Genomic DNA, 26,815 nt, shown 5'->3' with positions numbered 1-26,815 from the left:
TATAGTCGTCTACAGACCTCACCATCATACTATAACTATATATCGGGCTTCAATCACTCCTGCTGGCTCGTGCTGAGGCACCGACTTCAGATTGGTAGAAAATAATTTTCATGGTTTTTTGTAGTCGGTTCAACTTTATGATATACCATTTTTTTACGCTTTCTTGTGTTTAAAAAATCTAAGATACAATCTTATTTATTTGTAGGATACAATAGTTTAATTTCAACTGCTGGTCACCTTTTACGAAATATTGTTTTTCCCGATGCAGAGACGTTCATTATGGAGTCCTAGTGCTTCACCAACCGTTCCATTTCACCATATGCATTACGATGAGCATAAATTGCTTAGCAACTGTAATAAAGTATTTGAAATTCAACCCGCGAGGTACTTGTTATTGAGTAGGTACTCGAAGTAACTCCGATGGTCAACTGCGGTCTTCATCATCAGATCTACTTCACCAAATGATGATTTTCAAAAGCAAATGCACGAGTTAGTCAAAGTCAAAGTCAAAGTCAAAGTCAAAGTCAAAGTCAAAATATCTTTATTCAATTTAGGCTATAACAAGCACTTATGAATGTCAAAAAAAAATCTACCACCGGTTCGGAAAAACCTCTGCTGAGAAGAATCCGTTTTAGTTACTACTAAATATATCCAACTTACCATAGGTGTCCCTACAATAATTGAAGAGTTCCCTCGATTTCCTTAGGATCCAATCAATCAGATCCTGATTTGGTGCTTATGTGACCTAATTGAAGGTATTCGTATAGGAACGAAAAAATTTATTTCAAATCGGTTCACAAATAACGCAGTTCTGAGGTAACAAACCTAAAAAATAATAATAATAATGATAATAAAAAAAAACCGAATTGATGACCTGCTTTTTTTGAAGTCTGTCAAAAAAACTTGATGCCGCTTTAGTTGTCCGAGGAGGTCCGAAGGAGCGGACGTATCTTGTGATTATGCACATATCTTACTGCTTATATCTTCTGGTCGGTGAGTAAATAATACATTGCTAAGTATGTTATGTAATGCGTAGGTGACATAAACAGTAAAGCAGCGTTTCCACCAATGATGTGCGAGGATGTGTTGCGAGGAATGTGTTTTTCTCAAACAGGCTTCAAAATATACTGTTGCAGGCCTAGGCCTGCAATACAACAGTCTTGTTTCAATGCGAAACGTCAAATATCCACGATAAAGGCCATTATGTATACACGACTTGAAATTCATCATCATCATCATCATCATCACGGCCTATCTTAGTCCACTGCTGGACATAGGCCTCTCCAGTTGCACGCAATGAGCACGATCCTCGGCCAGTCTCATCCAGTTCTTGCCAGCTAACCTGCGAAGATCAACTTGAAATTAATAATCTGAATTTCTATGGTTAATTTATTAGTTACTGAATAAATTCACAGGACTATGAATATTCTTTATTTAAATATATAAATATTACCGACGCGCTTTACGTCAAATTAGGTACAATTTAATTTACATAATAAAGTATTAATGTTGCTGATTAAATGGGCTGCAGTTCGTGTATTAAAAGTTCGTGCACTAAAAGCCGAACAGCAAACACCATAAAAAAAAGTTTTGGCCGGAAAATTTACAAGTGTCATTGTCTTTTTTCTTTGGTTGACTGGACTTGGGCTTTAGCCATTTTGCTAGTATTAGTAGTAGTAGCATTGTCATTTCAAAAGTTTCGTTTAGAAACGTGTATTTTTATTTTTGCAGTCAGTTATAAATATTAACATGTTTTATAGCAATTTGATTTTATTGGGATTATTTTAACGTTTTAAAATATATATGAGTATATGGCAGTTATAATTTGAGTCTGGTACAATTTTAGTTGTCTTACGAATAAAACATTGATTTCTAGGAGTTTTTATATATTTTAGTGCATGTTTGAGAAAAGCACTATAAAAGCCTCGGCGTGAAAGAACATGCCAGCCTCGTATACCTATCCGGCCTCGCTTCGCTCGGCCGTCTATAAACTCGGCCTGCAAGCCTTTCTTTCCTGGCCTCTGCAGTAATGTACTATTATAAGAACCAATAGTAACGCTTCATTTACCTCGCCTCGCTCCGCTCAGCTGTTTCCACCAAAGCGGTGCTGTGCGAGGATGGGTAAATGAAGCGTTTCTATTGGTTGACGAAAAACACATCCTTCGCAATACATCCTCGCACATTATTGGTGGAAACGCTACTTTAGTTGAAGTCGAATTGCAAATAATTTCTAAAATAACCCCTTTCAAGGAATAGGTCGAATTGCCGGTCACCCTGTATTTAGTGAAGTGTGTTTGAAGTGAAATTAATTGCAACAGCAAAATGTGAATTATGTATGTGAACGGAAAACACTGTTTTACGGTAAAAAAATGTATTTTAGAGTTTTTTTTTAAATCTTTATTTTATTGTGCAACTTGGTTGCATAAAATGAAAATGTCAGTTCCAATTACAACTAGCAATGCACCGACTACAAACGGCTGGTCCTTGGGGACTGAAGCCAAATCTTTGGTGTGGGAGCTGGGCCGAAGGCTGTGAGACAAGGGTTTCGACCACCATTCCGGGTCGTACCAGGTTCAGCAGATAGCGCTGGCCATACAGCGGGGAAATTCTGCTGGCATTATAGACACTTAACACTCAACAACACAGGTCGTATAAGACATTTTTGAACGAATTTCCTTTCGTGGATTATACACATCGATAGAGAAAAAAAAATCTGTATAAGATGCCATAGAGAGTGCCTTTACGCCCAAATGTCCTTTACGCCCTTTGAGCTCCAAGGTATCGAATGTCTTTCATACGTCAGGAATATTGTTGAAAACTTTAATTTCCATTACATAAGTACTATTACTATAAAAGGCGGAATGGTTGCGATATATAATAATAATAATAATAATTTATTTTATTTAAAAAGATAACATAAACATAGCTACTTCTTTAATGTACAGGGAAGGAATTGGCAATATCCTATATTTAGCAAAAAGAGGACTGTCCATAAACCAAATATTACTAGCGTAAATAGACCAACAGTGGTGCGAGTGAGGAAACCGATCCTTACGGCATAAGCTATGTGTGGGAAAGAGATAAAATCAAAATGACAGCGTGACCCGTTTGAAATCAGTTAGCCTCTTAAGCCTCCTGTCAAAATTTTCGTTGTATTTGTTTTGTGTTTTTTTTGGCAATCCTTTAAATTTTTTGCATAAAACGGTAGGATTCCAGAATGGTGTCGTGATCCTTAAGATTTATTTGTACTGTGTACCTTACCTATATTTTATGACGATACCGGACATACGGTAATACTGGGAATACGGTACCTATGGTTATCGACAACTCATATTTACCAGTGAGGGCTACTCTAAAACTCACACAGACATTTTCAAATTTACACAGAGAGGCCCATCTCACTTTCGGTCACGCTGTCAAGCAAGGTCTGTTCGTTTAAGTAATATTATGTTTATGGGTCTGTCTACATGAGTCTCTTTGGGTTTTACCACTTAGAGCTCTGATACATCGTTTTTGCATTTTAAATGCCTTTAACCAGGTCTGTGGATTTTCCCCAAAAAATAATGCCATATGCTAAATTAGACTGAATATAGCAAAATTAAGCCATGATGCCTGCCTCGACGGATGAGTTACGTACTAAACTGCGCATTGGATAAATAAATCTAGATAGCTTTGTGAATAAATCGTCTACAAGGTGTCCGTGACCATGGGGTTTTAAATTCAAGGTTCGATTCTAATCACGAAACTAAGCTACTTTTGTTGTGTGGTAGATTTTTTTTGACATTAATTAGTGCTTGTTATAGCCTAAATTGAATAATAGTACATTACTGCAGAGGCCGGAAAAGAAGGCTTGCAGGCCGAGTATGTATAGATACGGACACGTATACGAGGCTGGCATGTTCTTTCACGCCGAGGCTTGTATAGTGCTTTTCTTAAACATGTACTAAAAGAAATAAAACTCCTAGAAATCAATGTATGCGTAAGACAACTAAAACTGTACCAGACTCAAATTATAGGTACCATCTATATACTTAAGTGTTTATTTAATTACGTGTCTTTTTAAAATGTTTAAAGTAATCCCAATTAAATCAAATTGCTATAAAACATGTAGATATAACGGACTGCAAAAATAAAGTCACGTTTCTAAACGAAACTTTTGAAATGACAATGGAACTTACTTGAAAAATGGCTAAAGATCAAGTCCAGTCAATAAAAAAACCGGTCAAGAGCGGGTTGGACACGCCCAAAATAGGGTTCCGTAGCCATTACGAAAAAATTAAGTAATATTTTTCTAAGGATTTCGTATTTTATACGGAATCTTCCAAGTTTAGTTATATATTATACCTTAGGCTGCTATTTACTCATAAACTACTAATATTTCTCAAGCAAACTTAGCCGTTATAATTTTTCTTGAAAGTTTGATATACTTACTACCATCCTGAATTTTTTCAAAATTTTCCATCCACCGGTTTAGATTTTAGAGGGGACGCTCGATTTTTATGAAAATTTGCACTTTTAAGTTGAATATTTCGCAAACACATCACTGAATCGAAAAATCATCTTAGCAAATCCCCAATGGTTTTAAAAGACTTATCCAACAATACCCCACACTATAGAGTTGGATGAAAAAAAAAAACACCCCCACTTTACGTCTATGGGAGGTACCATAAAAAAAAAATTTTTGGTTGTACCATTTTGTCGGCATAGTTTACATATATATTCGTGCAAAATTACAGCTTTCTAGCATTGATAGTCCCTGAGCAAAGCCGCGGACGGACAAACAGACAGACAGACAGACATGGTGAAACTATAAGGGTTCCGTTTTTGCCATTTTGGCTCCGGAACCCTAAAAAGACAATGACACTTGTAAATTTTTCCGCTAAAACTTTTTTTTATTGTGTTTGCCGTTCGGCTTTTAGGGCCATATACACGAACTGCAGCCGCAGATATTTTGACTATGACTGAATTGTTAAATCAGTGTATCGGACATGGCGGTGTTATCGCTGTCTCTTGGTACCGGGGCCTTGAAATAATTTTTGACATTAATTTGACATCTCAAGATAAACTTTTATAAATGAGCCGTCAATTTATTATTGTATCGCATACATTGAAAATTTACATTTAATTTGTATGAAAAAAATTAAATTAACAGTGGTCATATTTTTAAAAAGTAGCAGAACAAAATTAGCTCTGTTATGCGACTAGACTAACCCTGGGTTAAAAGCCCCATGGTCAGAGAGCCCCGGTATATGATGTTTCCAGCTTCAATTGCTATCAAGTGAAAGACCGAGAAATTTTGTCATTTTCACTTGAGTAATTTTTTTCATATTCGCGTGATAAAATAATTGACAACGGCAGTCTACAACTACTATAGAACTGCATAAAATGTGTTTTAGCTAAGTTGTAAGTTCATTTTTACACAACCATGTAGGTAACTATGTCATCAGAAGTGTTATTTATATCAAGTTGATAATCATCTACAGTAGTCAAACATTCTATCAAAGCAGTACTATCATCTGCGATAAGTACCATCTGATTTTTCGTTTGTGTAGGAAGATCATTGATATAAAACAGAAACAAAAGGGGTCACAGAATGCTGCCCTGTGGCACGCTCAAGACGTTGGTGGTTGTACTGTTTGCGCGCAGTTAATGTCGCAGACTTGATAAGTTCCACAAGGTGGGCTCTGCATTCTGCAATAATCTCCTCATCAGGATACTGCCAAAGGATCTTATTAAAATCATTAAATTTACGCATGTATTCATTAATCTCATCCGTGAGCCATGGGGCAGGTTGTTTATTCTTAATTTTTAGTTTTTTTAAAGGGAAATGAATATTTATGTAATATATGATAATCCTAATTAATTTATTTAATTTTTCATAAATGTCAATGTCGTTATTATAAATAAAATTCCAATTGTATCATTCAATGTCAATGTAAAATAAATAATTTGATTCATTAAAAGTCACTCTTTGTTCAATAGTTGTCTGTGTAGGGCAGTATTGTTTCTGTTCCACTGTTAGTATGTATCGCTGAGCGTTATGGTCACTGATAGCTGTGTCGACGGGCGCCGTTGTAACCGGCCCGCTGTCACACCGTACCACTCCACAGTCGATTGATGTTGAGCTGTCGAGCGAAATTCAGTTTAGGTCCTCAGTGCGTAATAATAATAATTCTAATAGTGCCGTTTTGCCAGTAATTGAGCGAACATTTTGGTGTAAGACTTTTAAATGTGATTTGTTACGACTTGTAGGTATTCGTTCGTTTGGATTTGGAATTTTTATATGAATTTTTATATCAAATTTTAAAAGAAGGTACGGAACCCTTTGCGTGACAGCCCGACTCGCGCATGAATAGCTTTGTTATTCCAAAATGCTTTTAATAAAAAACTGGTTTGGCGCCGACGTAGAATCGTCGCGAGCAAGAGCTCTGATGATTACTTGTTATATTTTATTTTCTTACGTTTTCACTAACAGGTCAATTAAATCGATCAACGAAATCTAAGAATTTAACATTTCGTAGGTTATATATAGTTAGCTTATTTATATGTTGTCGTGGTAAACGATATATCCGTTTAGGGGCATACATGTCCAAATGTCAGAAAGTCCAGGTGTCACATTGTCCATGGTCAAAAAGTCCGAAGGATTAAACGTCCTAGTGTCTGAAAGTCCTAGCGTCAAAAAGTCCATGGTCAAAAAGTCCGAAGGATGAAACATCATAGTGTCTGAAAGTCCTAGCGTCAAAAAGTCCATGGTCAAAAAGTCAGAAGGATTAAACGTCCTAGTTCTGAAGGCCTGAATCCCATAATGTCTCATTGTATAAAGATGTGACTAACACAACTACGAGTAAATGATAAATATAACTGAAATAGATTAGAGAGCTAGATTGCTCATCTGCATTATTTCCAGTCTATTATCTAACACCCTGAGGCCCATTCTCGGTAAGATCCAGATGCATCTATGATGCTTCGTACATGTCGTGTCGAGTCAACGCGAATTGACCAGCTGGTGCAGTCATGCAGATGGACTGGGGTCTCATTCTACATTGTCTCTTTCCATATTGTTATCGTATTGTCTACGTAGTGGCAGCTCTTATTGACTTGACAGTAAAGGCGATCGAGTCGAAAACAATTCCATTGAAATAGGTGTAAATAAAACCAAAATAGAATGAGACCCCTGGACTCTCGGACATATGGACTATCCGACATTAGGGCATTATAACCTTCGAACTTTTTGACAATGGACAATGTGACACCTGGACTATCGGACATATGGACTATCCGACATTAGGGCATTATAACCTTCGAACTTTTTGACAATGGACAATGTGACACCTGGACTCTCGGACATATGGACTATCCGACATTAAGGCATTATAACCTTCGAACTTTTTGACAATGGACAATGTGACACCTGGACTCTCGGACATATGGACTATCCGACATTAAGGCCCACATGTATGCCCCTAAACGGTATATATCTACCTATCTATCTCTTTAGATTTGTTGTGTATGTGTATTGTATGTGTTAGTTTTATGTATTCTTGATATTGCTCTAATCTACTGTAAATTGCACCGCCTGCTAAAATTTATTCCTTACTTCTGTACATGCCTGGAAGAGATCGCTCTGAAGCAATAAGGCCGCCTGTGTGTGTGTGTGTGTGTGTGTGTTTTTGATACTACCTCAAACATTAAGGGTAGTTACTGAAGGCCGTAATTATCACATTTTATTATTTTTTATGTTTGTTTATGTTGTTTTTTATTGTGTTTATTTTGTTTGTGTTGATGATTCATGATGATTATGTTTTTGTGAAAAAATTAGACTTATTATTCTCCTTTTAAAATTAATTAGAACGGAAATGTATCACTACTTGATACTAAGTACTTTGATTTTGTTCAAAACGTCGCACTTGTTGACGTGACAGCTGTCACAGAACGCTTCTCTCTCGTATCAAATTATTGTACGCATTACATTGCCGCTCGAAAATATTTCAAAAATTAATTACGCTCCGGTTGTTAATTCAAAATTAAAAATTTGTTCTGATATCGGTTCACAGCACTTAAATCTTCGTCTAGTTACGAGTACAGTTTAAGGTAGTATTCAAAATACACGCTGTATACCGATGTTTTCTGTACTGGTATAATGTGTTGGTGTACAATAAAGAGTTATTGTATTGTATTGTATTGTAGCACCATGATAATAAGTACGTCAATTAACGAGATTCATATTAAATATGGCCGTGGTGGCACAGTGGTTTGACCTATGGCCTCTCAAGCAGAGGACCGTGGGTTCAAACCCCGGCCCACACCTCTTAGTTTTTCAAAATTTATTTAAGGAAAACATCGTGAGGAAAGCTGCACAAACCTGCGAAGCCATTCAATGGTATGTGTGAAGTTCCAAATCCGCACTGGGCCCGCGTGGGAACTACGGCCCAAGCCCTCTCATTCTGAGAGGAGGCCTGTGCCCAGCGTATATAGGCTGAGATGGAGATGATGATTATGTTAAAACACAACGTACAATCAAGTCCTATTTTTTTTATTAGGTGCAACGTAGCTGTGGATGTCAATGTCGGCGGCTGATCGTAAAATCCGCCAGATCACGAAATTCCTAGGCATATCGTGAAATGCCGCCATTTCATGAATTGGCTAAGGGACATCCGCCATATCGTTCAAAACTCACCGTTTAGCGATTTGCCTAGTGACGTTTAGGCAGATCATGAAATTCCTAGGCATATCATGAAGCGCCGCCATTTCATGATTTGGCCAGTTTAGGCAGATCATGAAATTCCTAGGCATATCATGAAACGCCGCCATATCGGTTCTGGCACTTCGCCGGCCGCTGCCGCGGCACGCTCGCTTCGCTCGCTCGGCTTGTGCGTCGTGATCACAATTAATACTAACCACTCCTCGCTTCGCTCGTCGTACCTAAATTTTTCTATATAAATAAATAACAACTATACTTTATTTACCAACAAAATACTAACCTCTAAAATACGGGCAGACGTCCATGGTTTTTTCACATTGTGCACAGAATCCGTTTGATTCACATAAAAAGAACGGAGCTGATGTTCAAAAGCTTCTTTTGCACTTCTATTTTGAATTCAATCAGTATTTTCGGTTTAAAGATCATTTTGTTGCGACGCCGACATTTTTCACGCGCTAAACAAACACGGCCGGTCAGCTGGGCACGGCCGCCATTGCATACGCAGCGCCACCAGTGGCCAAATAAGAAACTATTTTACGATGTGCCCGGTATAGAGCTAGGAATATCGACGAATGCGTTGCTCTAATCGATCTGCCGTATTATTTCTCAGGCACATCGTGATATGCCTGGCCAACGTTTAGGCATATCATGAAATGGCGGCGTTTCACGATATGCCTAGGAATTTCGTGATCTGGCGGATTTTACGATCGGCCGCCGACATCAATACTCCGTACGAGTACAACAAAGTACATCATACGGCCGTCCTGAATCATCTGTGCACTCAATCTAATTACCCTGTCACTATTGCGGGAAAAAGCGACACGATAATAAGACTGAGTACACAGTTGAATGAGACAGATGTTTTGCTCATTCTCTTCATCTGTGCATTCAATCAAATTACCGTGTCACTTTTGCGGGAAAAAAATGCAAATTTTTACCACCTACTATGTTATCTTTTCTAGTATACGGGTTGGCCGCAGGCGCAGCTCAAAGCGGGTAAGTGCAAAAGCGTATTACCAGGTAATAGGACAAGTACATAAGCTTCTCTGCCGTACAGAAGTGACATTTAGGGATAAGAATCGTGCCTAGTTTATGCTTCTCCATCTATCGCATAGCTCGTGTTCACTCGCACAGAGTTCATAATCTTGTAAGCAAAAATTTGATCAAAAATATCTGAACACGCTTCTACGTCGTTAACAATAAAGTCGTGTTCAGATATTTCTGATCAAATTTTTGCTCACAACTTTATGAACTCGACTGTACTAGGGTTGCTACTCCCGGAATACACTAGTGAAGGTTAGAAATATCATCATCATCAGGATTTCACAATTAAAAATGATATAAAATGAATGTATTGCGTACCTAGTACAGAATATGACCAATTAGTAAGAATCAGGAACGAATCGTTATTTTGTAGTGTCGCCAATTGTTTTTCACCTTTAAAACCTCAATAACATAATAGTCTCGCCTGAATTTTTCTGGGCCCCTTACTGCCCCCCTCTAGGCTTCCAGCGCCCACAAGGGAGCGTTATCGCCCACTTTGGGGAAGACTGGTATAGAATATACCTAAACTTGGAAGATTCCGTACACAATACGAAATCCTTAGAAAAATATTACTTGATTTATTCGTAATGGCTACGGAACCCTATCTTGGGCGTGTCCGGCACGCTCTTGGCCGGTTTTTCATAGTACAAAAGCCCGTATGAATAAACTACACCAAGTCACAGAATAGATGATAGTACAAGCTCAAACGTCTGTTTTCTAATACTTACTCTTTGGTCTGTTTGTCCATGACATTTGAATAATGTGCCGCTCGAATAATAGCTGGGTTCAGCTTTCATTAGCCAAACTCTGTATTGAAGAAACAGAGGCCTTCTTGTCTGACACACTCGGGATCAAAATCGATTTTACAACTACTTTCTGTCACACGGTATAAGACGAGGGCAGAAAGAAAGAGACGGTAATGCGATGACAAACGTCAGTGCGTTAGACAATTGGCATCTGAACTTAAGAGCGTTTATACCAGCTGAGCTGGCAACGTTGCATTTTTGTTAGTTTTTCTCGATTATTCCAACTTTCTGTAAAAACCGTTATCAAAAGTTTGTTCGTTTTTAAAGAATATAAAAGTCTATCACGAATAATTATTGCAGTAGACACATTATCTTATATATTAAAAACAATTCTAATAGACCACATTTTTAATTTTCATTCAATTTTAATGGAATAATCGATAAAACTAACAAAAATGCAACGTTGCCAGCTCAGCAAGTATAAATGCTCTTAATGAAAACATCATTAATATGAAGCTCGTCATCAATATCTGACACAACAAAACGTTTATAAATATCTGATACGACTCTATTTCTAGAGCCGGTAGGACTAGCCAGATATTTTTGCACGCTCCGCTGTAGCAGATATTAATGCAGGAGACTGTACAATTTCCAACCAGAAGTATGGATAGGTTGAGTTAAACATAGATGCCATTTCAACGTTGAACGTTGGCCATGCGAACATCTTACGTGGGAATACCAGAATATAAAATTAACTCGTACACGATGTGATTTGCATTAAAATGGTGTTTCAAAGCAGAGAGAATAAAAAAAACCGCATTCAAATCGGTCCACCGGTTTAGGAGCTACGGTGCCACAGACAGACCGACGCACCCACAGACACACATAGCGGTCAAACTTATAACACCCCTCTTTTTGCGTCGGGGGTTAAAAACTATGAATATAAACAACCACAAAGATATACTTCTGGTTGTCCCAGAAACTTGAAAATTGGTGTGAAGGTAGCTCTCATAGCACAAGCAATAATAGTCAGTAACGCACTTGGCCATTTTTTTTTCAATATTCAACACACACCCACGCTGGTACGCACATAAAATAAGTACTTAGGATTCATTTTCCTGTTATTCAGGATAATGTTTTAGTATTTGAGATGTTATCTTAAATCTGGTTATTTTTGTCATCAGATCAAATGGGTGCACTTTGCCCCCTTATCCGGCGCACGGCACGTACACCGTCCACAACAGGCCAGAAGCCGTGCCTGGACAAACCTACAGCCTGGCCATACTAACGATCACCTGCGATCCTGGGTACGAATTATTTGGGAACAATGCCACGTATTGTTTCAGCAATAACAATTGGCAGCATCCCATGCCACGGTGCACCCGTAAGTAGTTATTGAATTTCGTTCTAATCTTCATTTTTGGGGTAATGTTCACGATGATTAGGAGCACCACGTATGTTTGCAGTAATATTTAGTTTGTTCGGTCTTCAGAAACTGTCATTTGATAAACTAAAATTGTGTTTAGAAACAAATGTTTCTTGGTGAATTTGTAGCTATATAAGAAGATACGGCCCTGTCCAGTCAATTTTCAAACGATTGGAAACAATTGACAAACACTTAATTTAAGATTAGGTAAACCAACCAATTTGTTTAAAAGACCAGAGGCCTTATTATCTGACACATAATAATCACAATCCTTTTCACATATTTTTTTCTGTCACACGCTTTAAGACGTGCGTAGGAGAAAGTGAATTCGATCGCGAACGTCAGCCCGTTAGACAATACGGCCTCTGAGAAGTATGAACAAACAACTCAATCTTAAATTTCGATTGCGTGCAGCTGATGCGAAACTTGCAACTTAAACTTATTTCTAGGGTTCTGCAGATTGACACCGGATCCGAGTGTTAAATATTTCTGCAAAGTGACCGGCGATGGCATACTTAGTGGGACCCGGTTGTGCCAAGAGCTTGAACCCAACGGCACGGTCGTCGTGCCGGAGTGCAACCGCCCCGTCTACTACTCGAACGGCGTTCTTCTTAACATGAACTGCTTGGAAGTTACCTGGGACCACATCGCCACTTGCCAGCCAGGTATCATCAGCCATTCCTAAATAATACTGGCAAAAGTTCTCTATGTAAACTGAACTCTGCTATTTCCGGAGAGGAGGATTGGAGGCTTTCATGCCATAATCAGGAAGCAGGCCACCTCAATGTTAAGACGCGTTTGGGACAGCACGTACACTATCTTGCGTACGCTGACCGGAAGGTGGAACTCTTCGGTTCTGCCGCGCTGGGTACAGCTCCACACAGTCATACAATAAAAAAAAATCGTTTCGCATTATCAGATTGCGGGACATCCACAGCAAAAGGCGAGAAACTTATTATCAATGGCACAAAAGCCGCTCACGGTGACTTGCCCTGGCACGCCGGCGTCTACGACAAGTCATACACCCCCTTCAAGCAAGTCTGCAGCGGCTCTCTGGTCTCCACCAAGGTCGTCATATCTGGCAAGTATCGTTGTATCTTCGAAGTCCACTTATTCGGCAGTGCAATCGTTATCAAAGAAGTCAACATGATATTTGGTGAGAAAAATGTGCATGACTCAAAATATGGTGCGATAGCATAACTATACTTGTATTATAATTTTGCTTCAATTTCAAATCACTATAATTCCATTGGGACAGAAAAGACGGATCGTATCAATCGAAAACAAAAATCGCGTGACAAACATTGACAAACTTTAATTAAGTTTATATTTAGGTACTTCACAATTCAATTTCAAAAGTCACCATGAGAATGCCTGGTAATAGAAAAACTCTTCCACCGAAGAACTCTTATCAAATCATTGAAATAATAGTTATTTGTGCAACAAGAGAGCAAAGTCGTTTTTTGGTGCGAGTGTTGATTTTGAATCCCGAGTACGCGAAGGATTCTACAATTGAATCACGAGCGATAGCGAGTGATTCTAGGTTAGAATCATGAGATCAGCGAGGGATTTCAAACACACGAAATGCATAAAACTTACTTAATCATTATTTTAAAACTTTTTCTCGAAAATGATTCATACAGTCGCCATTACATCTTTAAAAATTCACTTAAGAAGGCCAGACAACGATCAAAAGTCTCCGGTAAGTAGACAGGTTTTGAATATGGAACGGAAAAGTATCCAGTATAAAAATAAATCTTTAAATATGATTTTATTAGGATTTCTTTTGTTTGAAACATGAATACAAATAGATTACTTTCAAATTCATATAAATTGACAAATATTTGATCCAACTTTAAGAGATATGCAGTATACGGAACGAATTTATTAAAAAAAACAAGAGCAGCGGCTTTCGTACAACGGGGTTGCATACTTTATTAAAAGAGTGGGAAAATTGTAACATTTCGAAATATTTCGCTGTCATATAATTCACTATGTTTTTTAATTTCACCTCGTGTTTTTCTTCTTTAATTTGTCCTTAATTCATTATTGACATATCGATGGTGGAAGTCTCAATTTTTTTAAGGGACAAAATACCGAAAATCACTTTAAACATAGAAAATTAGAGTTTTTTTTTCTCTGTCGATTGGTAGTATTCAAGTTACGATACGCCCCTTACTTTGCTGTTATCAACATTTATTATTTTAAAATAAAATAGCTTAAGGGACATGATATAAAATTTGAGCTGAAAAATGGCGTAAATGTATTATTTTTTAATATTTGGGTCGTAAGGGCTGTGGCAGTCTCATATGTCCTTTACGACTCGACTCATGACGTTAAAAAAAAACCAACAAATATAATAAAAGGGGTATGGGTCAATTATTGTTTCATTGTCCTTTACACCCCAACATTTATAACGAATAAGATAAAAAGCAAGAAGTGGTTGGGCGTAACCTTACCGCCTGTACCTATTTCTTGTACCTAACATCAACTGAATTTCCGTAATGGAATTTCAGTCAAGGATGTTGAGGTAAATTTCTCTTAGCTACTTTGTTTATTTTAAGCTACTAAGTTACAGATCCTAATAAAGGAAGCCTTGCCCAGCAGTGGGACGTATATAGGCCGAGATGATGATGCATACATAATAATAATTGGCGTATAATTAATTATGTATGTTGAAGGTTAAAAATGGTATAATCGGAACGTCGTAAGGGACATTAAAAAACAGCAATTTATAAAATAATAAATACTTTTATGGGCGTAAGGGGTATAAAAAGCTAGAGCTAGAGTAAATTGTCGGTCGTAAGGGGCAGTAGCAAACAAACATTTTAAAAAGGTGTAATTGTATGTCGTAAGGGCATTAAACAACAGCAACTTATAAAATAAGGAATACTCTTATGGGCGTAAGGGACATCAAAAGCTAAAACTAGAGTAAATTGTTAGTCGTAAGGGACAGTAACAAACAGACATTTTAAAAATTGAGGTTACTTTATGGGTGTAAGGGGCACTTAAAGCAAAATACCTTGCTTGCTTCTTTTAGTTCATTAAAATACCTTGTTAATGTTAGGTCGTAGGAGGCTTCAAAACAGATGGTTTTTAGAACTTGTAGTGATTGAAACAACAACTCAAGCAAGCATACTCCCAAATGTGCAAGAAATAGTGCAAGCAAGCGTGCAAGAAAGCATGCAAGCAAGCATGCAAGCAAGCAAACAAGCAAGCATGTACCTAAGCAACCACCTAAGCAGGCTTGCAAGTGAGCATGTAATTTTGTCAATCAAATCAACAAACATGCAATTTTATCGGCCTGGGTTAGATGAACATCGCGGGTTACCCCGATCTCGCGATGACCGGTCTATGGTATCTCCTCCAGCGCTCATGAAGCGGGCTGGCGTCCCACTCCCTCACAGCTGCAATCAGTGTATTAGAGGAAGCATAAATAGTGCAAGCATGGGCGACGGTAATCGCTTACCATCAGGCGATCCGCCTGCTCGTTTGCCCCCTATACCATAAAAAAAAAAAGCATGCATGCAAGCAAGCGTGACGCCAGAAGGCAAGCATGCATGCAAACAACAAATCAAGCAAGAATACTCCCAAATGTGCAAGAAAATGTTCATCATGTCAGCCGAAAGACGTTCACTGCTGGACATAGGCCTCCCCCAAGGCTCTCCACTCAGACCGGTCTTGTGCTTTCCGCATCCATCGCGATCCCGCGATCTTAACCAAGTCGTCGCTCCATCTTGTTGGAGGCCTACCGACAGCTCGTCTCCCGGTCCGCGGACGCCATTCGAGAACCTTCTGGCCCCATCGGCCATCCGTCCTGCGAGCAATGTGCCCCGCCCACTGCCACTTTAGTTTCGCAATTCTTCGGGCTATGTCGGTAACCTTAGTTCTACTGCGGATATCATCATTTCTAATTCTATCCCGCAGAGAAACCCCGAGCATAGCCCTCTCCATAGCCCTCTGAGTGACTTTGAGTTTTATCGTGAGGCCCATCGTTAGCGCCCACGTCTCAGATCCGTATGTCATCACTGGCAACACACACTGGTCAAAGACTTTTGACTTCAAACACTGCGGTAATTTGGACGAAAAGACACTGCGAAGCTTCCCGAACACTGCCCAGCCGAGTCGGATTCGACGAGTGATATCTTTCTCAAAGTTGGACCTACCTAACTGGACCGTTTGTCCCAGGTATACATAGTCGTCAACAACTTCGAGCGCAGAGTCTCCGACTATTACGGGAGTTGGTACAACATGGACATTAGACATGACTTTCGTCTTGTCCATGTTCATTTTCAGGCCAACTCGGTCGGAAACTCTACTGAGGTCAGCGAGCATAGCACCGAGGTCCTCCATGGTCTCAGCCATGACTACAATGTCGTCGGCGAATCGAAGATGAGTGAAGTACTCGCCATTAATGTTGATGCCTCGTCCTTTCCAGTCCAAAACCTTAAAAGCATCCTCCAATGCAGCGGTGAACAGTTTCGGAGAGATCACATCTCCTTGTCTGACTCCCCGCTGCAGAGGAATAGGCTTCGTGCTCTGATCCTGTAATCGGACGGACATAGTGGCGTTTTCGTACAGACACTTCAACACTTCGATATACCGATAGTCAACTTGGCACCGCTGGAGAGCCTGCAGCACAGCCCAAGTCTCGATCGAATCGAAGGCTTTCTCGTAGTCCACAAATGCAAGGCAAAGGGGAGGTATACTCTTCAGTCTTCTGTATGACCTGCCGCAGCGCATGTATGTGGTCTACGGTACTATAGCCTTTTCGGAAGCCGGCTTCCGAAAGAAAATGTTACAAATTACATATTTTTTAAGGGGACGTGCAAAATTATGGCTTTTGCGCGTTATTTTAAATAATTAAAGTGGTTCTTTGAGTTAATTCACTATTTTTTAAAATTTTTCTACAGGAACTTACGTCCAAATATGTAGCAAATAAAATATAAAATGTCCTATAAGACCAAAAATCGGTTACTACATTATTTATTTATTTACGGTTTATGGGTGTAAGGGGCTATGACACCTGTATGTCACGGGCGTAAGGGACAGCTATTTTTCTTATTAAGCTTTTTACGAAAATGTCTATAGTTTCACGTTGAAAAGCAAGAAAATTCAAGATTTTACGTAATTATAACGTCCTGCTAAGTTAAACCTTAACAATGCTGTGAGGTTTGAAAATTACCAAAACTTCTTTTCGCTCTCCTGAAAAGTAGCATTTTGTCCCTTACGTCAATTGAGACTTCCACCATCGATATTTTTAATGCTAAAGGTCAACACAGTAGGTATTTTTTTATTAGGTTGTTATAATGCTTCTTGCTTAATTTAAAAGTAAAAAAACTAAGTAAGAAAAAGTAAAATTGAGCGGGATATTCGTTTATTTATGCTTGTTTGTTTGCTAATGTATCTTTCAAAATTCAAATTCAAATTCAAAATTCAAAAGAAAAGCACCGTACAAGCTTCGAGCAATAAGTACTGCTATACTAAATCCCTCTAATAATGCTCCATAACCTACTTAATATAACAGACGTTATGTAATTTTGCGGTTATATGTGTATCCGAACGTTTGTTTGTTTCTTTTAGGCCTACAGAATTTGAAAATCGAACTTAGTATCAATTTGACCCTGTCTGTCGCTTTTTTCATATTGAAGTGAAAGTGACAGATCAAAGTCAAGTTCAAATATTTGGCATTCAGTGAGTGGACCCAACCCGGCACTGTCCTCAGCATTTAAAAAAATAATTAAAAAGCTACTTTGTCTCACGGAGTGAGCAAAATGCGATTTTGCTCACTGATTTTTCATAGCAGAACCTGCTTGTTTGAGCTGCTGAGGTGAAATAGTTATTTGTGCAACAAGAGAGCAAAGTTGTTTTTTGTTGCGAGTGTTGATTTTGAATCCCGAGTAAGCGAAGGATTCTATAATTGAATCACGAGCGTTAGCGAGTGATTCTAGTTAGAATCCTGAGATCAGCAAGGGATTGAAATACACGAGATGCAAAAAACTTTGGTCTCGTGTGACACATACAATTTTTCACCTTAGCAGCGAGAACATAATTTAAATGTAACATAAGAATAAAACCACATATACCTACCTTTTTACAAAACAAACACATTTTTTAAAATTAGAATCCGATTATTATCAAATATAATAATTACATTTAAAACCATAAAAAGAGTCCAGTAGCTACAATACAAATCGCATACTCATAACATGCAATCTTAACTTCTTGTACAATGTCACACTTATTTTTTAATACTGCAAAAAGCCTCATCTCGGGGTAATTGAAAAGGTTGAACATTTAACCATTAAATATGATTTTTTATTAAGATTTCTATTAAATAAACATAAATAGATTTGTTAAAAAATCATTCAATTTAACAATTAATAATTATACTGTAGAGGCAGTATACGGAATTCTTTTATAAAAAAAAACAAGAGAAGCGGTTTTCGTGCAACGAGGTTGCATACTTTATTAAAAGATCGGAAAAATTTACATTTTGGAAATGTTTCGATATATTTTTATACCAAAAATTTAATTTAAGTTTGTAATCGACAAATTTGATCCTATCTCTTGTTTTTTTCATTTGAAGTGAAATGACAGATCAAAGTAAAGTTCAAATATTTGAATTCAGTGAGTAGACCCAGCACTGTACTCAGCATTTAAAAAAAATAATTAAAAAGCTACTTTGTCTCACGGAGTGAGCAAAATGCGATTTTGCTCACTGATTTCTCATAGCAAAACCTGCCTGTTTGAGGTGCTGAGGTGAAAAATATATTTCCCATGCATGACAAATAGGGGCTTGACATCTATATTCTTTGTATAATATTCTTAAACTTTCGTGATTTTCACTTGTAAATAACTACGTATTACTACTTCTGCTTACTATTTCTGGTGTACAAGTAAAGTGTAATTGTATTGTATTGTATTGTATTGTATTACCACAACCAGAACCTATCACTACGTTTCAATCTCATTGCAATGACCGTATCACGATCACGACTAGAATGTAGTCTACTCCCGTAATAAGTCCGGGATTTGGTAATAGTTCTCTAGTTTTTGCCTTCTGTGGCTTAGTCTGTTAACATTGTCATCTTCTACAGCGGCTCATTGCTTCTGGAATGACGGCCAACAGCCAGCCAGCAGGTACGCTGTGGCTTTAGGCAAGATTTATCGGCCGTGGAACGATTCTATGGACCTCGGAGCACACAAGTCTGATGTGAGTGTTCTTCTTGAGTTATATTCAGTTTTGGCTCCTATAGCACAGGAAGCATAATTATTGCAGCCTTCGATCAATTCGGCGGTAGCAATCGGCTTAAAGCGACACTTTGCAGTCATAGCGTGTAGTGTTAAACACGCTTTTATTATTGGCGTCACTTGTAACTATCTATGTATCTATACCAGTTCAAAAATCATTAAATAAAAAAACTTAAATTAAAAATTGAAAAAACCCCCGACACAAAAAAACGCCTGAAAAAAACACGCCGACAAAAATAATTATATATTATATATTAATATACCTAAATAATATATTTACAGAAACGTGTCGCATGACGTGTTACGTTATCATCTCTACACATATGCCTGTCAATATCAGTCTCAATCTCTTATATTCCAGGTTAAAGAAATCAATATTCCAGACCGTTTTTTGGGGGAAGCAGGCCACTACCAAAACGACATCGCGTTGGTCATCATGTCAACGCCCGTGGTCTACAACACTTACATCCGGCCCGTCTGCCTCGATCTGGACGATGAGTTTGACAGGAACCAGTTGCAAAGCTCGAGTTTGGGCGGGTAAGACTTTTTACTTGGGATTTTAGGGGAAACAATTCAGTATGCACACAGGGGGTTGACCAGCTGGGTTGATGGCGATGGTGACATCAGTAGACCTGAAGTCACCCTCCCATCGTTAGGTTCACTCATTTGCAAAAACTAAAACCAGTGCACAAATATTTATTGCAATGTAACAAAATTACAAATAGTAGATTCATCTTAAAAGTCTAAGGGGATGTTTCACCATCCATTGATAAGTCTTAACTGACGGTTAAATGTGATGCCGTCTCCGTCTATTCGAACAAAACAAATAGAGACGGCATCACATTTATCCGTCAGTTAAAGGAATTAATGGATGGGAAAACAGCTCCTAAATCTTAATCTTAGGTCTAAATACTTGTAGCAGTAGCCCGCGACATCATCTGCGAAGAATTCGTTTATCACTATCCCGCGGGAACTATATGCAGATTTTCCGCAAAATTGGCCTGTTGTTCTCCATGGTCCAATCTATCTCAATACGAAAATTTGTCAAAATTGGTTAAGTGGTTAATGCGTGAAAAGGTAACAGACAGAAAAACAGACAGACAGTTACTTTCGCGTTTATAATATTAGTATGGATGGAAGTATGGATTGACCCTTTAAGCTCGATATAAGTACCTAGTAAACTAGGTAGTAATATATGCATGTATGTATGTAAACTCTTTATTGTACAAAATAAGTAAACGAACACAGATGACCAGCAATATATATTTTTAGGGTTCCGGAGCCAAAATGGCAAAAACGGAACCCTTGTAGTTTCGCCATGTCTGTCTGTCTGTCCGTTCGTCCGTCCGCGGCTTTGCTCAGGACTATCAATGCTAGAAAGCTGTAATTTTTCACGGATATATATGTAAACTATGCCGACAAAATGGTACAATAAAAAACTAAAAAAAAAAATTTAGTGTAGGTACCTCTTATTATGTAGACGTAGTGGGTGTGTTTTTTTTTTTCTCATCCAACCTATAGTGTGGGGTATTGTTGGATAGGTCTTTTAAAACCATTGGCGTTTGCTAAGGCAATTTTTCGATTCATTGATTTTTTTTGCGAAATATTCAATTTTAAACTGAAAATTTCATTAAAATTGAGCATCAGGATGGTAGTAGTAAGTATCAAACTTTCAAGGAAAACTATAACTGCTAAGTTTCAAAATTCAAAATTCAAAATTCAAAATTGTTTATTGCATGTCACATTACAGGCATTAGGATGGAAAATTACAAACTAGGTATACATGTTTCCTTGAGAATTATTAGTAGCTAAGAGTAAATAGCAGCCTAAGGTATAAAATATACCTAAACTTGGAAGATTCCGTATAAAATACGAAATCCTTGGAAAAATATTACTTAAGTTTTTCGTAACGGCTACGGAACCCTATTTTGGGCATGTCCGACACGCTCTTGGCCGGTTTTTTATTTAAGCGTCTTCGGTGTCGAGGGCCCTCTTTTTGTTTCGGGGTTAAAACGGGGCTGTATGTCTTCCTGGCCTATCTAATAAAAGAAATAGGTTACAGGCTGGGGACTGACTTCGGCGGATGGCGTGGAATCCCCGGTGCTCTTGACTGCTGAGCTGCCGTACGTGGATGTGAGGAAGTGCCTCGATAACTTGGACTATGAATTCAGGCCCTACGTCACCGGCGATAAGATCTGCGCCGGCAGCATGGACGGCAAGTTCCCACCTTTTACTCTTTTTAGGGTTCCTTACTCAAAGAGTGCCAACAGGACGCTAATACTGAGACTCCACTGTCTGTCTGTCTATCCGTCCGTCTGTCACAAGGCTCTATTTCTTGAGCCGTAACAGCTAAACACTTGAAATTTTCACAGTATGCTATAACAAAAATACTAAAAATAAAATAAATTTAAAAGTAAAAGGGGGTCTTCACACAAGAAACGTGTTTTTTTCAGCGTTTTTCGTTGCATGGCGGCCAAGGTGACACACACGGTGCAAAAAGTAACTACAATCACCAAAAAAAGTTAAAGACAGAAAGCTATATAAAGAAAACACTTATTAGTACGTGTCGTGTACGTGTAGTGTCATTGCAAAAAAAACGTATCACGGTCACAAAATGATCATTGTATTGTACTCGTGTTGTAGGTACTCTTCACGAAACGAGTAATAATTATCTCGACGTTTTGGCCACATTACAATGCAATTCAAAACGATTGCAATGAGGGCTATCGCGAATGAATTCGCCACTAGAGGCGCTAGTGTAGCTTGAGGTCTCCGAAATGTCAAATCTCATAGTTTTGGTGAGCTACGCGGGTTTATTTATAATTAGATTTTTTTGTGAATATTTTGCATTACCTGAAATTAATTATGGCAAATATGCGTTCCGGGGCAATGAATGTCTGTGTTTTGAGACAGTTTTGTCTTTCGGAAACCTTTTTCCTCCCTTTTTTCCGAACAAAACGGGACTATGCAACACTGTGGCATGCTCGATATTTTTAAGGTACGGTTTTAAGGTGTATTAAATATGATTTTAATCTAAACTTTGTTTTAACACCCGTAATAAGAGACTCTGAAAGCCACACTTAAAAACCTCACGCAACAGTGCGCCATCTAGTGAGACAAAAAACGATAGCCCTCATTGGCATGTGGCCGAAATAAACGTCGAGATAATTATTACTCGTTTCGTGAAGCGTACAATACAATACAATGGCTCTTTATTAAGCAGCCAACCTTGTTAGTGTTTCTAACACCAACACATAGTAAGCAGGACAGAAAACATATAGTATAGAGATTTTCCAAGGTTAGCAATAGGCGGCCTTATTGTTATTATCTCAAAAATCAAAAATCCCGTAAAAAAGCCGGGTGTTGAAATTATTATCAAAAGGTATTTCCATACAAAATTAGTAGTAGCTCTTATAACACAACCGATAATAGAAGTCTGAAAATATTAATTTTATTTCATATACTTCTAGTTAGTAGGTAACCGTCTATTAAACTGAACTCAGTTTCCTAGACTGTAGGTACCTATTAATTTACCGATACTGACTCAGGTACATTTCTACTGCAGCCAGCTCGGCATCCTCCATATAAATAAGTTATAATTATAATGTCTTGCAGGTGCAACGGTATGCAAGGGCGACAGTGGCGGTGGCCTGGTGTTCCCAAGTGTGGACCGCGGCACCCGTCGCTACTTCCTCCGCGGCGTGGTGTCCACGGCGCCCATCAGTGGGCACAACTGCAACGCCAACACGTTCACCACTTTCACACACATCCTGCCCCATGCTACATTTATAAGAGGTCATCTAGTTCATAGTTCCATATGGTGTCATATCATAATGTTAATCTGTCCATCCAGCCCGAGCATCGGTCAAATTTCCTTTTAATTTATGAAATTAGTAGCCACCGTCTTATCCACTTGTGCTTTTTATAGAGTTTATTTATTTATGTATTTGAGCACAAACGGTACAATAAAACTTACATAATAAATACCTAATGACATCTAAAATTGATTAACAAAGTTGCCACAAGTTATTAGTTCCCAATAATAAAGTATAAAACGGGTATAGAAATAACAAACACACAAAGAAAAGAAAAAGTCTAGTTACGACTTGCAAAAAAGAGAACGTGCATATAAGCCATTCACAAAAAAATGCCATAAAAAATTACTTAACTACTACTAATGACAGTCTAATATTTACTAAGAGAAATGCTAAATAAATCAATGTCAGAGAATTTGCTGTTATATATTTTACAAACTTGTTTAATAAATGAGTTCGCAGCATATTTGCGATGAGTAAAGGGTACATTAAGCATACAAAAAAAATTCTCGAATTCAGGCGAGGTACTCTCAAACCTAATTTACTCAAAAGATACGGGTAGTCAATATCATTTAATAATATTTTCAATAACAGGACCTGATCTCAGAACGTGCGCCTACTCTCGAGAGATGCAATCTTCACATCAAAATGCTTTCCAGATCGCGAAGCTTTAAAGTGTAAATGTTTTGTTCTGAGGATTCTAAACCGCCGAAGAATATTCCAGAATTGGCCTCATCAAGGAGTTATAAAGATTTAAAATAGTATTAGGGGGAGGGGTTAGAGTTCGTTAATATTGATAAAATATTAAAAGTATGCTCATCTCAACTAGCCCAACCATTATCTGGATATTTTTCCGGCTCGTACTTGGTTCAGCAGATCTCGTTGGCCACACAGCGGGGCCACGCTGCTGGGATGATGTACATGGCCAAGTTACTAGCTAAATTATTCGGAATTAGTTGTGTGTTTAGTTGGTTCGATTCCCGGGCGAGACAAGCGAAGTTTAGAAGATCTTTGAATGCAGTTTTGTTTCATGTTAAAAATAAAGGAATGTTACCTTTCAGTACAATTAGCTAACTAAAGGATTTAAGGTAGTTCCCTCCAGGGCCCATTGATTTTGCCCCGCCCTGTATATGAGACCTTCTACTGCGAGCGGATCGGACTCCGTTAAGAGCGTTTCAGACGGACGTAAACCAGCGCCCCACCAGGGGTGACCTTAGCGGGAACTTGGTTAGCGGGAACACGGATTGTGTTTCGGCTACACGGAGGGCATCCACTCGGAGGGCTCGCAAATCAGCAGCGAGTCGTCTCCTGCCGTGAAATCACGTACTTTGTATCGTGTTTTAGAAATGACTCCCAATATGTCCAAATTTTTAAAAAGTGGGTCTTGCTTGCTTTGATACCTCTTCCAGACTACATGCGCAGTTCCTCGACGAAGTACTCGGGGAAAGTTGACCAAAGTACCGACCGAGTTGGACGATGTAAGACGAAGTGCCTCTCCACACTATAATAATGTATAACCTAACCTAACCTCGTTCAATTTCGCGAGCAGCGCGGAGGCAGTGAGTACCTATAACAGTTTTTCCCGCAATTGACGAAAAACAAAAAAGGAAGTGGATGAAGTGTTGGTTGAAGGAACGATGGACTCTCCAAACTTAGTTTAGTTGGACTTCAATGATAGTCATAACTTCCTACAAATATTTACGTTCGCATACGTGCATACCCGCTGCCTGTTACAGCGCAACTGTCTTTGGTTAGATGTAATCCGCCGGCTAAACAGATGTAATCCACACCCCAACTGTGGGTGGAAACACGCGCCCGTCCACCAAGGACGTTGAAGGTCATGCTATAATTTGGATTACAACTGCAGTCTATGTACATTATATGCAACCAGCCTAGGTCACCTCTGTTGGGACGTTGGATTATATCCGTCTGGAACGCTGCGCTCTTTACAAGGATGATTTCGTGGGAGTGCTTCCACTCAACTTCTATGAAATCCTTGAGAGTTTTTTTACTTACGTTTTTAAATTTACACACTTTTTAATTTTATAAACAGATCACGGCCTGGGTATCGTCTCTGTGCGTGACGGGTAAGTGCTAATGATGAATATCTAGGGACATGAACACGCTTGCATGTTATAAAACTGGCCAAGAGCATGTCGGACACGCCCAAAATAGGGTTCCGTAGCCATTACGAAAAAATTTAGTAATATTTTTCTAAGGATTTCGTATTTTATACGGAATCTTCCAAGTTTAGGTATATTTTATACCTTAGGCTGCCATTTACTCACAAACTGCTAATAATTCTCAAGCAAACTTAGCCGTAATAGTTTTCCTTGAAAGTTTGATATACTTACTACCATCCTGAATTTGTCGGCACAGTTTACATATATATCCGTGCAAAATTACAGCTTTCTAGCATTGATAGTCCCTGAGCAAAGCCGCGGACGGACGGACAGACAGACAGACAGACATGGCGAAACTATAAGGGTTCCGTTTTTGCCATTTTGGCTCCGGAACCCTAAAAACCGGCCAAGTGCGCGCACGAAGGGTTCTGTACATACCAAACAAAACTAATTATTTTTAAAAGTCGCTGAACTAATGTTGATCAGTTTGACGAGTATGATCTGTTTTAATTATTTGCTCGTATTGCAGGCCACATCCAGTATATTAAGAATGGGCTAATTATTGGCTTTAATTTGATAAATTGAAAATACAAACTGAAATATAGATGCACAGAAAAAACAGAAAAATAAGACCATCACTGGGAATCGAACCCAGGTCCTCGGTAATCCGTACCGCGTGCTATACCGCTACACCACTGATGGTCAACGGTACCGACACGAATTTCCCTATGCACCTCATATCTCAGCTTGTGTTTCTTACTTAGTCACTTAAGCAGCGAAGCTAGCGACATCTATGCCGTAAGCCCTCAAACTTTTTCGGCATAGATGTCGCTAGCGTCGCTGCTTAAGTGACTAAGTAAGAAACACAAGCTGAGATATGAGGTGCATAGGGAAATTCGTGTCGGTACCGTTGACCATCAGTGGTGTAGCGGTATAGCACGCGGTACGGATTACCGAGGACCTGGGTTCGATTCCCACAATTTCGGTTTTACGGGATGACCGTAAAAGTAAAAATTTGGAATTGAAATAAAAAATACAAAAAGATTCCAAAAAACCAATCATAATTTAATTTGATACCCATATTGTTACTATAAGATTTTTTTTTATAATTCCCACGCCGTTTCGCGGATGTCACATTGCAATATTATATACTCTATGTCACTCCGACAGATATTAAAAAACGTAATGATACCTCATATTATGTTAAAATCCAGCCGTTTAGGCAGTAGCGAGGACCATAGAAATGGACATACATACATACATAAACACATACGCTCGAAAAACATAGCCCTCCTTCGCGCAGTCGGTAAAAAGAAATGAGATCCCACCAAAAACATTTTTAAAAATTCGGCAGTTGGGGTAAATGGCGGCGAAGACTCACGAGCTCATCGCTTTCGCTGTAAAAAGTTATCAGATCCAAGGAAAAGCCAAGCCTCTTAAACCTGGCTTCACTAACCCTACTTACACCTTGGTTTAAGTGACCTGGCAGTTTCATACCTAGCTCTATTGCATATCATAAAAAATAAAACCGACACCAAAATAAATTTTTAACAAAAAATTTAACATACAAAACCACATTTTTTTTAACAAATAAAATATTTTTTGCGCCAAAAATAGAACCGACTACAAAAAAAAAATTCTACTAGCTTGAAGTCATGTCAAGTACCTACCTAAGTCAAGTTGAAGTCGGTGCCTCAGCACGACCT

The 26,815-nt window shown here is 38.6% G+C and overlaps 1 protein-coding gene across 1 annotated transcript in view; it reads left to right on the top strand.

Moving 5' to 3' along the window:
* The first annotated feature begins 921 nt into the window (after positions 1-921).
* Positions 922-26,815, top strand: part of LOC141443116 (clotting factor C-like) — a 29,492-nt gene continuing 3,598 nt past the window's right edge. The window contains exons 1-11 of the mRNA XM_074108327.1: positions 922-993; positions 9,664-9,697; positions 11,676-11,875; positions 12,367-12,582; positions 12,837-12,998; positions 19,018-19,133; positions 19,533-19,708; positions 19,760-19,808; positions 21,227-21,386; positions 22,787-22,966; positions 25,040-25,073. Of these exons, the coding sequence (XP_073964428.1) occupies positions 960-993; positions 9,664-9,697; positions 11,676-11,875; positions 12,367-12,582; positions 12,837-12,998; positions 19,018-19,133; positions 19,533-19,708; positions 19,760-19,808; positions 21,227-21,386; positions 22,787-22,966; positions 25,040-25,073 (1,361 nt within the window). The 5' untranslated portion in view covers positions 922-959. The remainder of the gene's footprint in view (positions 994-9,663; positions 9,698-11,675; positions 11,876-12,366; positions 12,583-12,836; positions 12,999-19,017; positions 19,134-19,532; positions 19,709-19,759; positions 19,809-21,226; positions 21,387-22,786; positions 22,967-25,039; positions 25,074-26,815) is intronic.

The sequence above is a fragment of the Choristoneura fumiferana genome, chromosome 26 (assembly GCF_025370935.1).
Source record: "Choristoneura fumiferana chromosome 26, NRCan_CFum_1, whole genome shotgun sequence".
NCBI classification, from domain to species: domain Eukaryota; kingdom Metazoa; phylum Arthropoda; class Insecta; order Lepidoptera; family Tortricidae; genus Choristoneura; species Choristoneura fumiferana.
The sequence above is the reverse complement of the archived record's forward strand: the minus strand, read 5'-3'. Positions and strand labels throughout refer to the sequence as shown.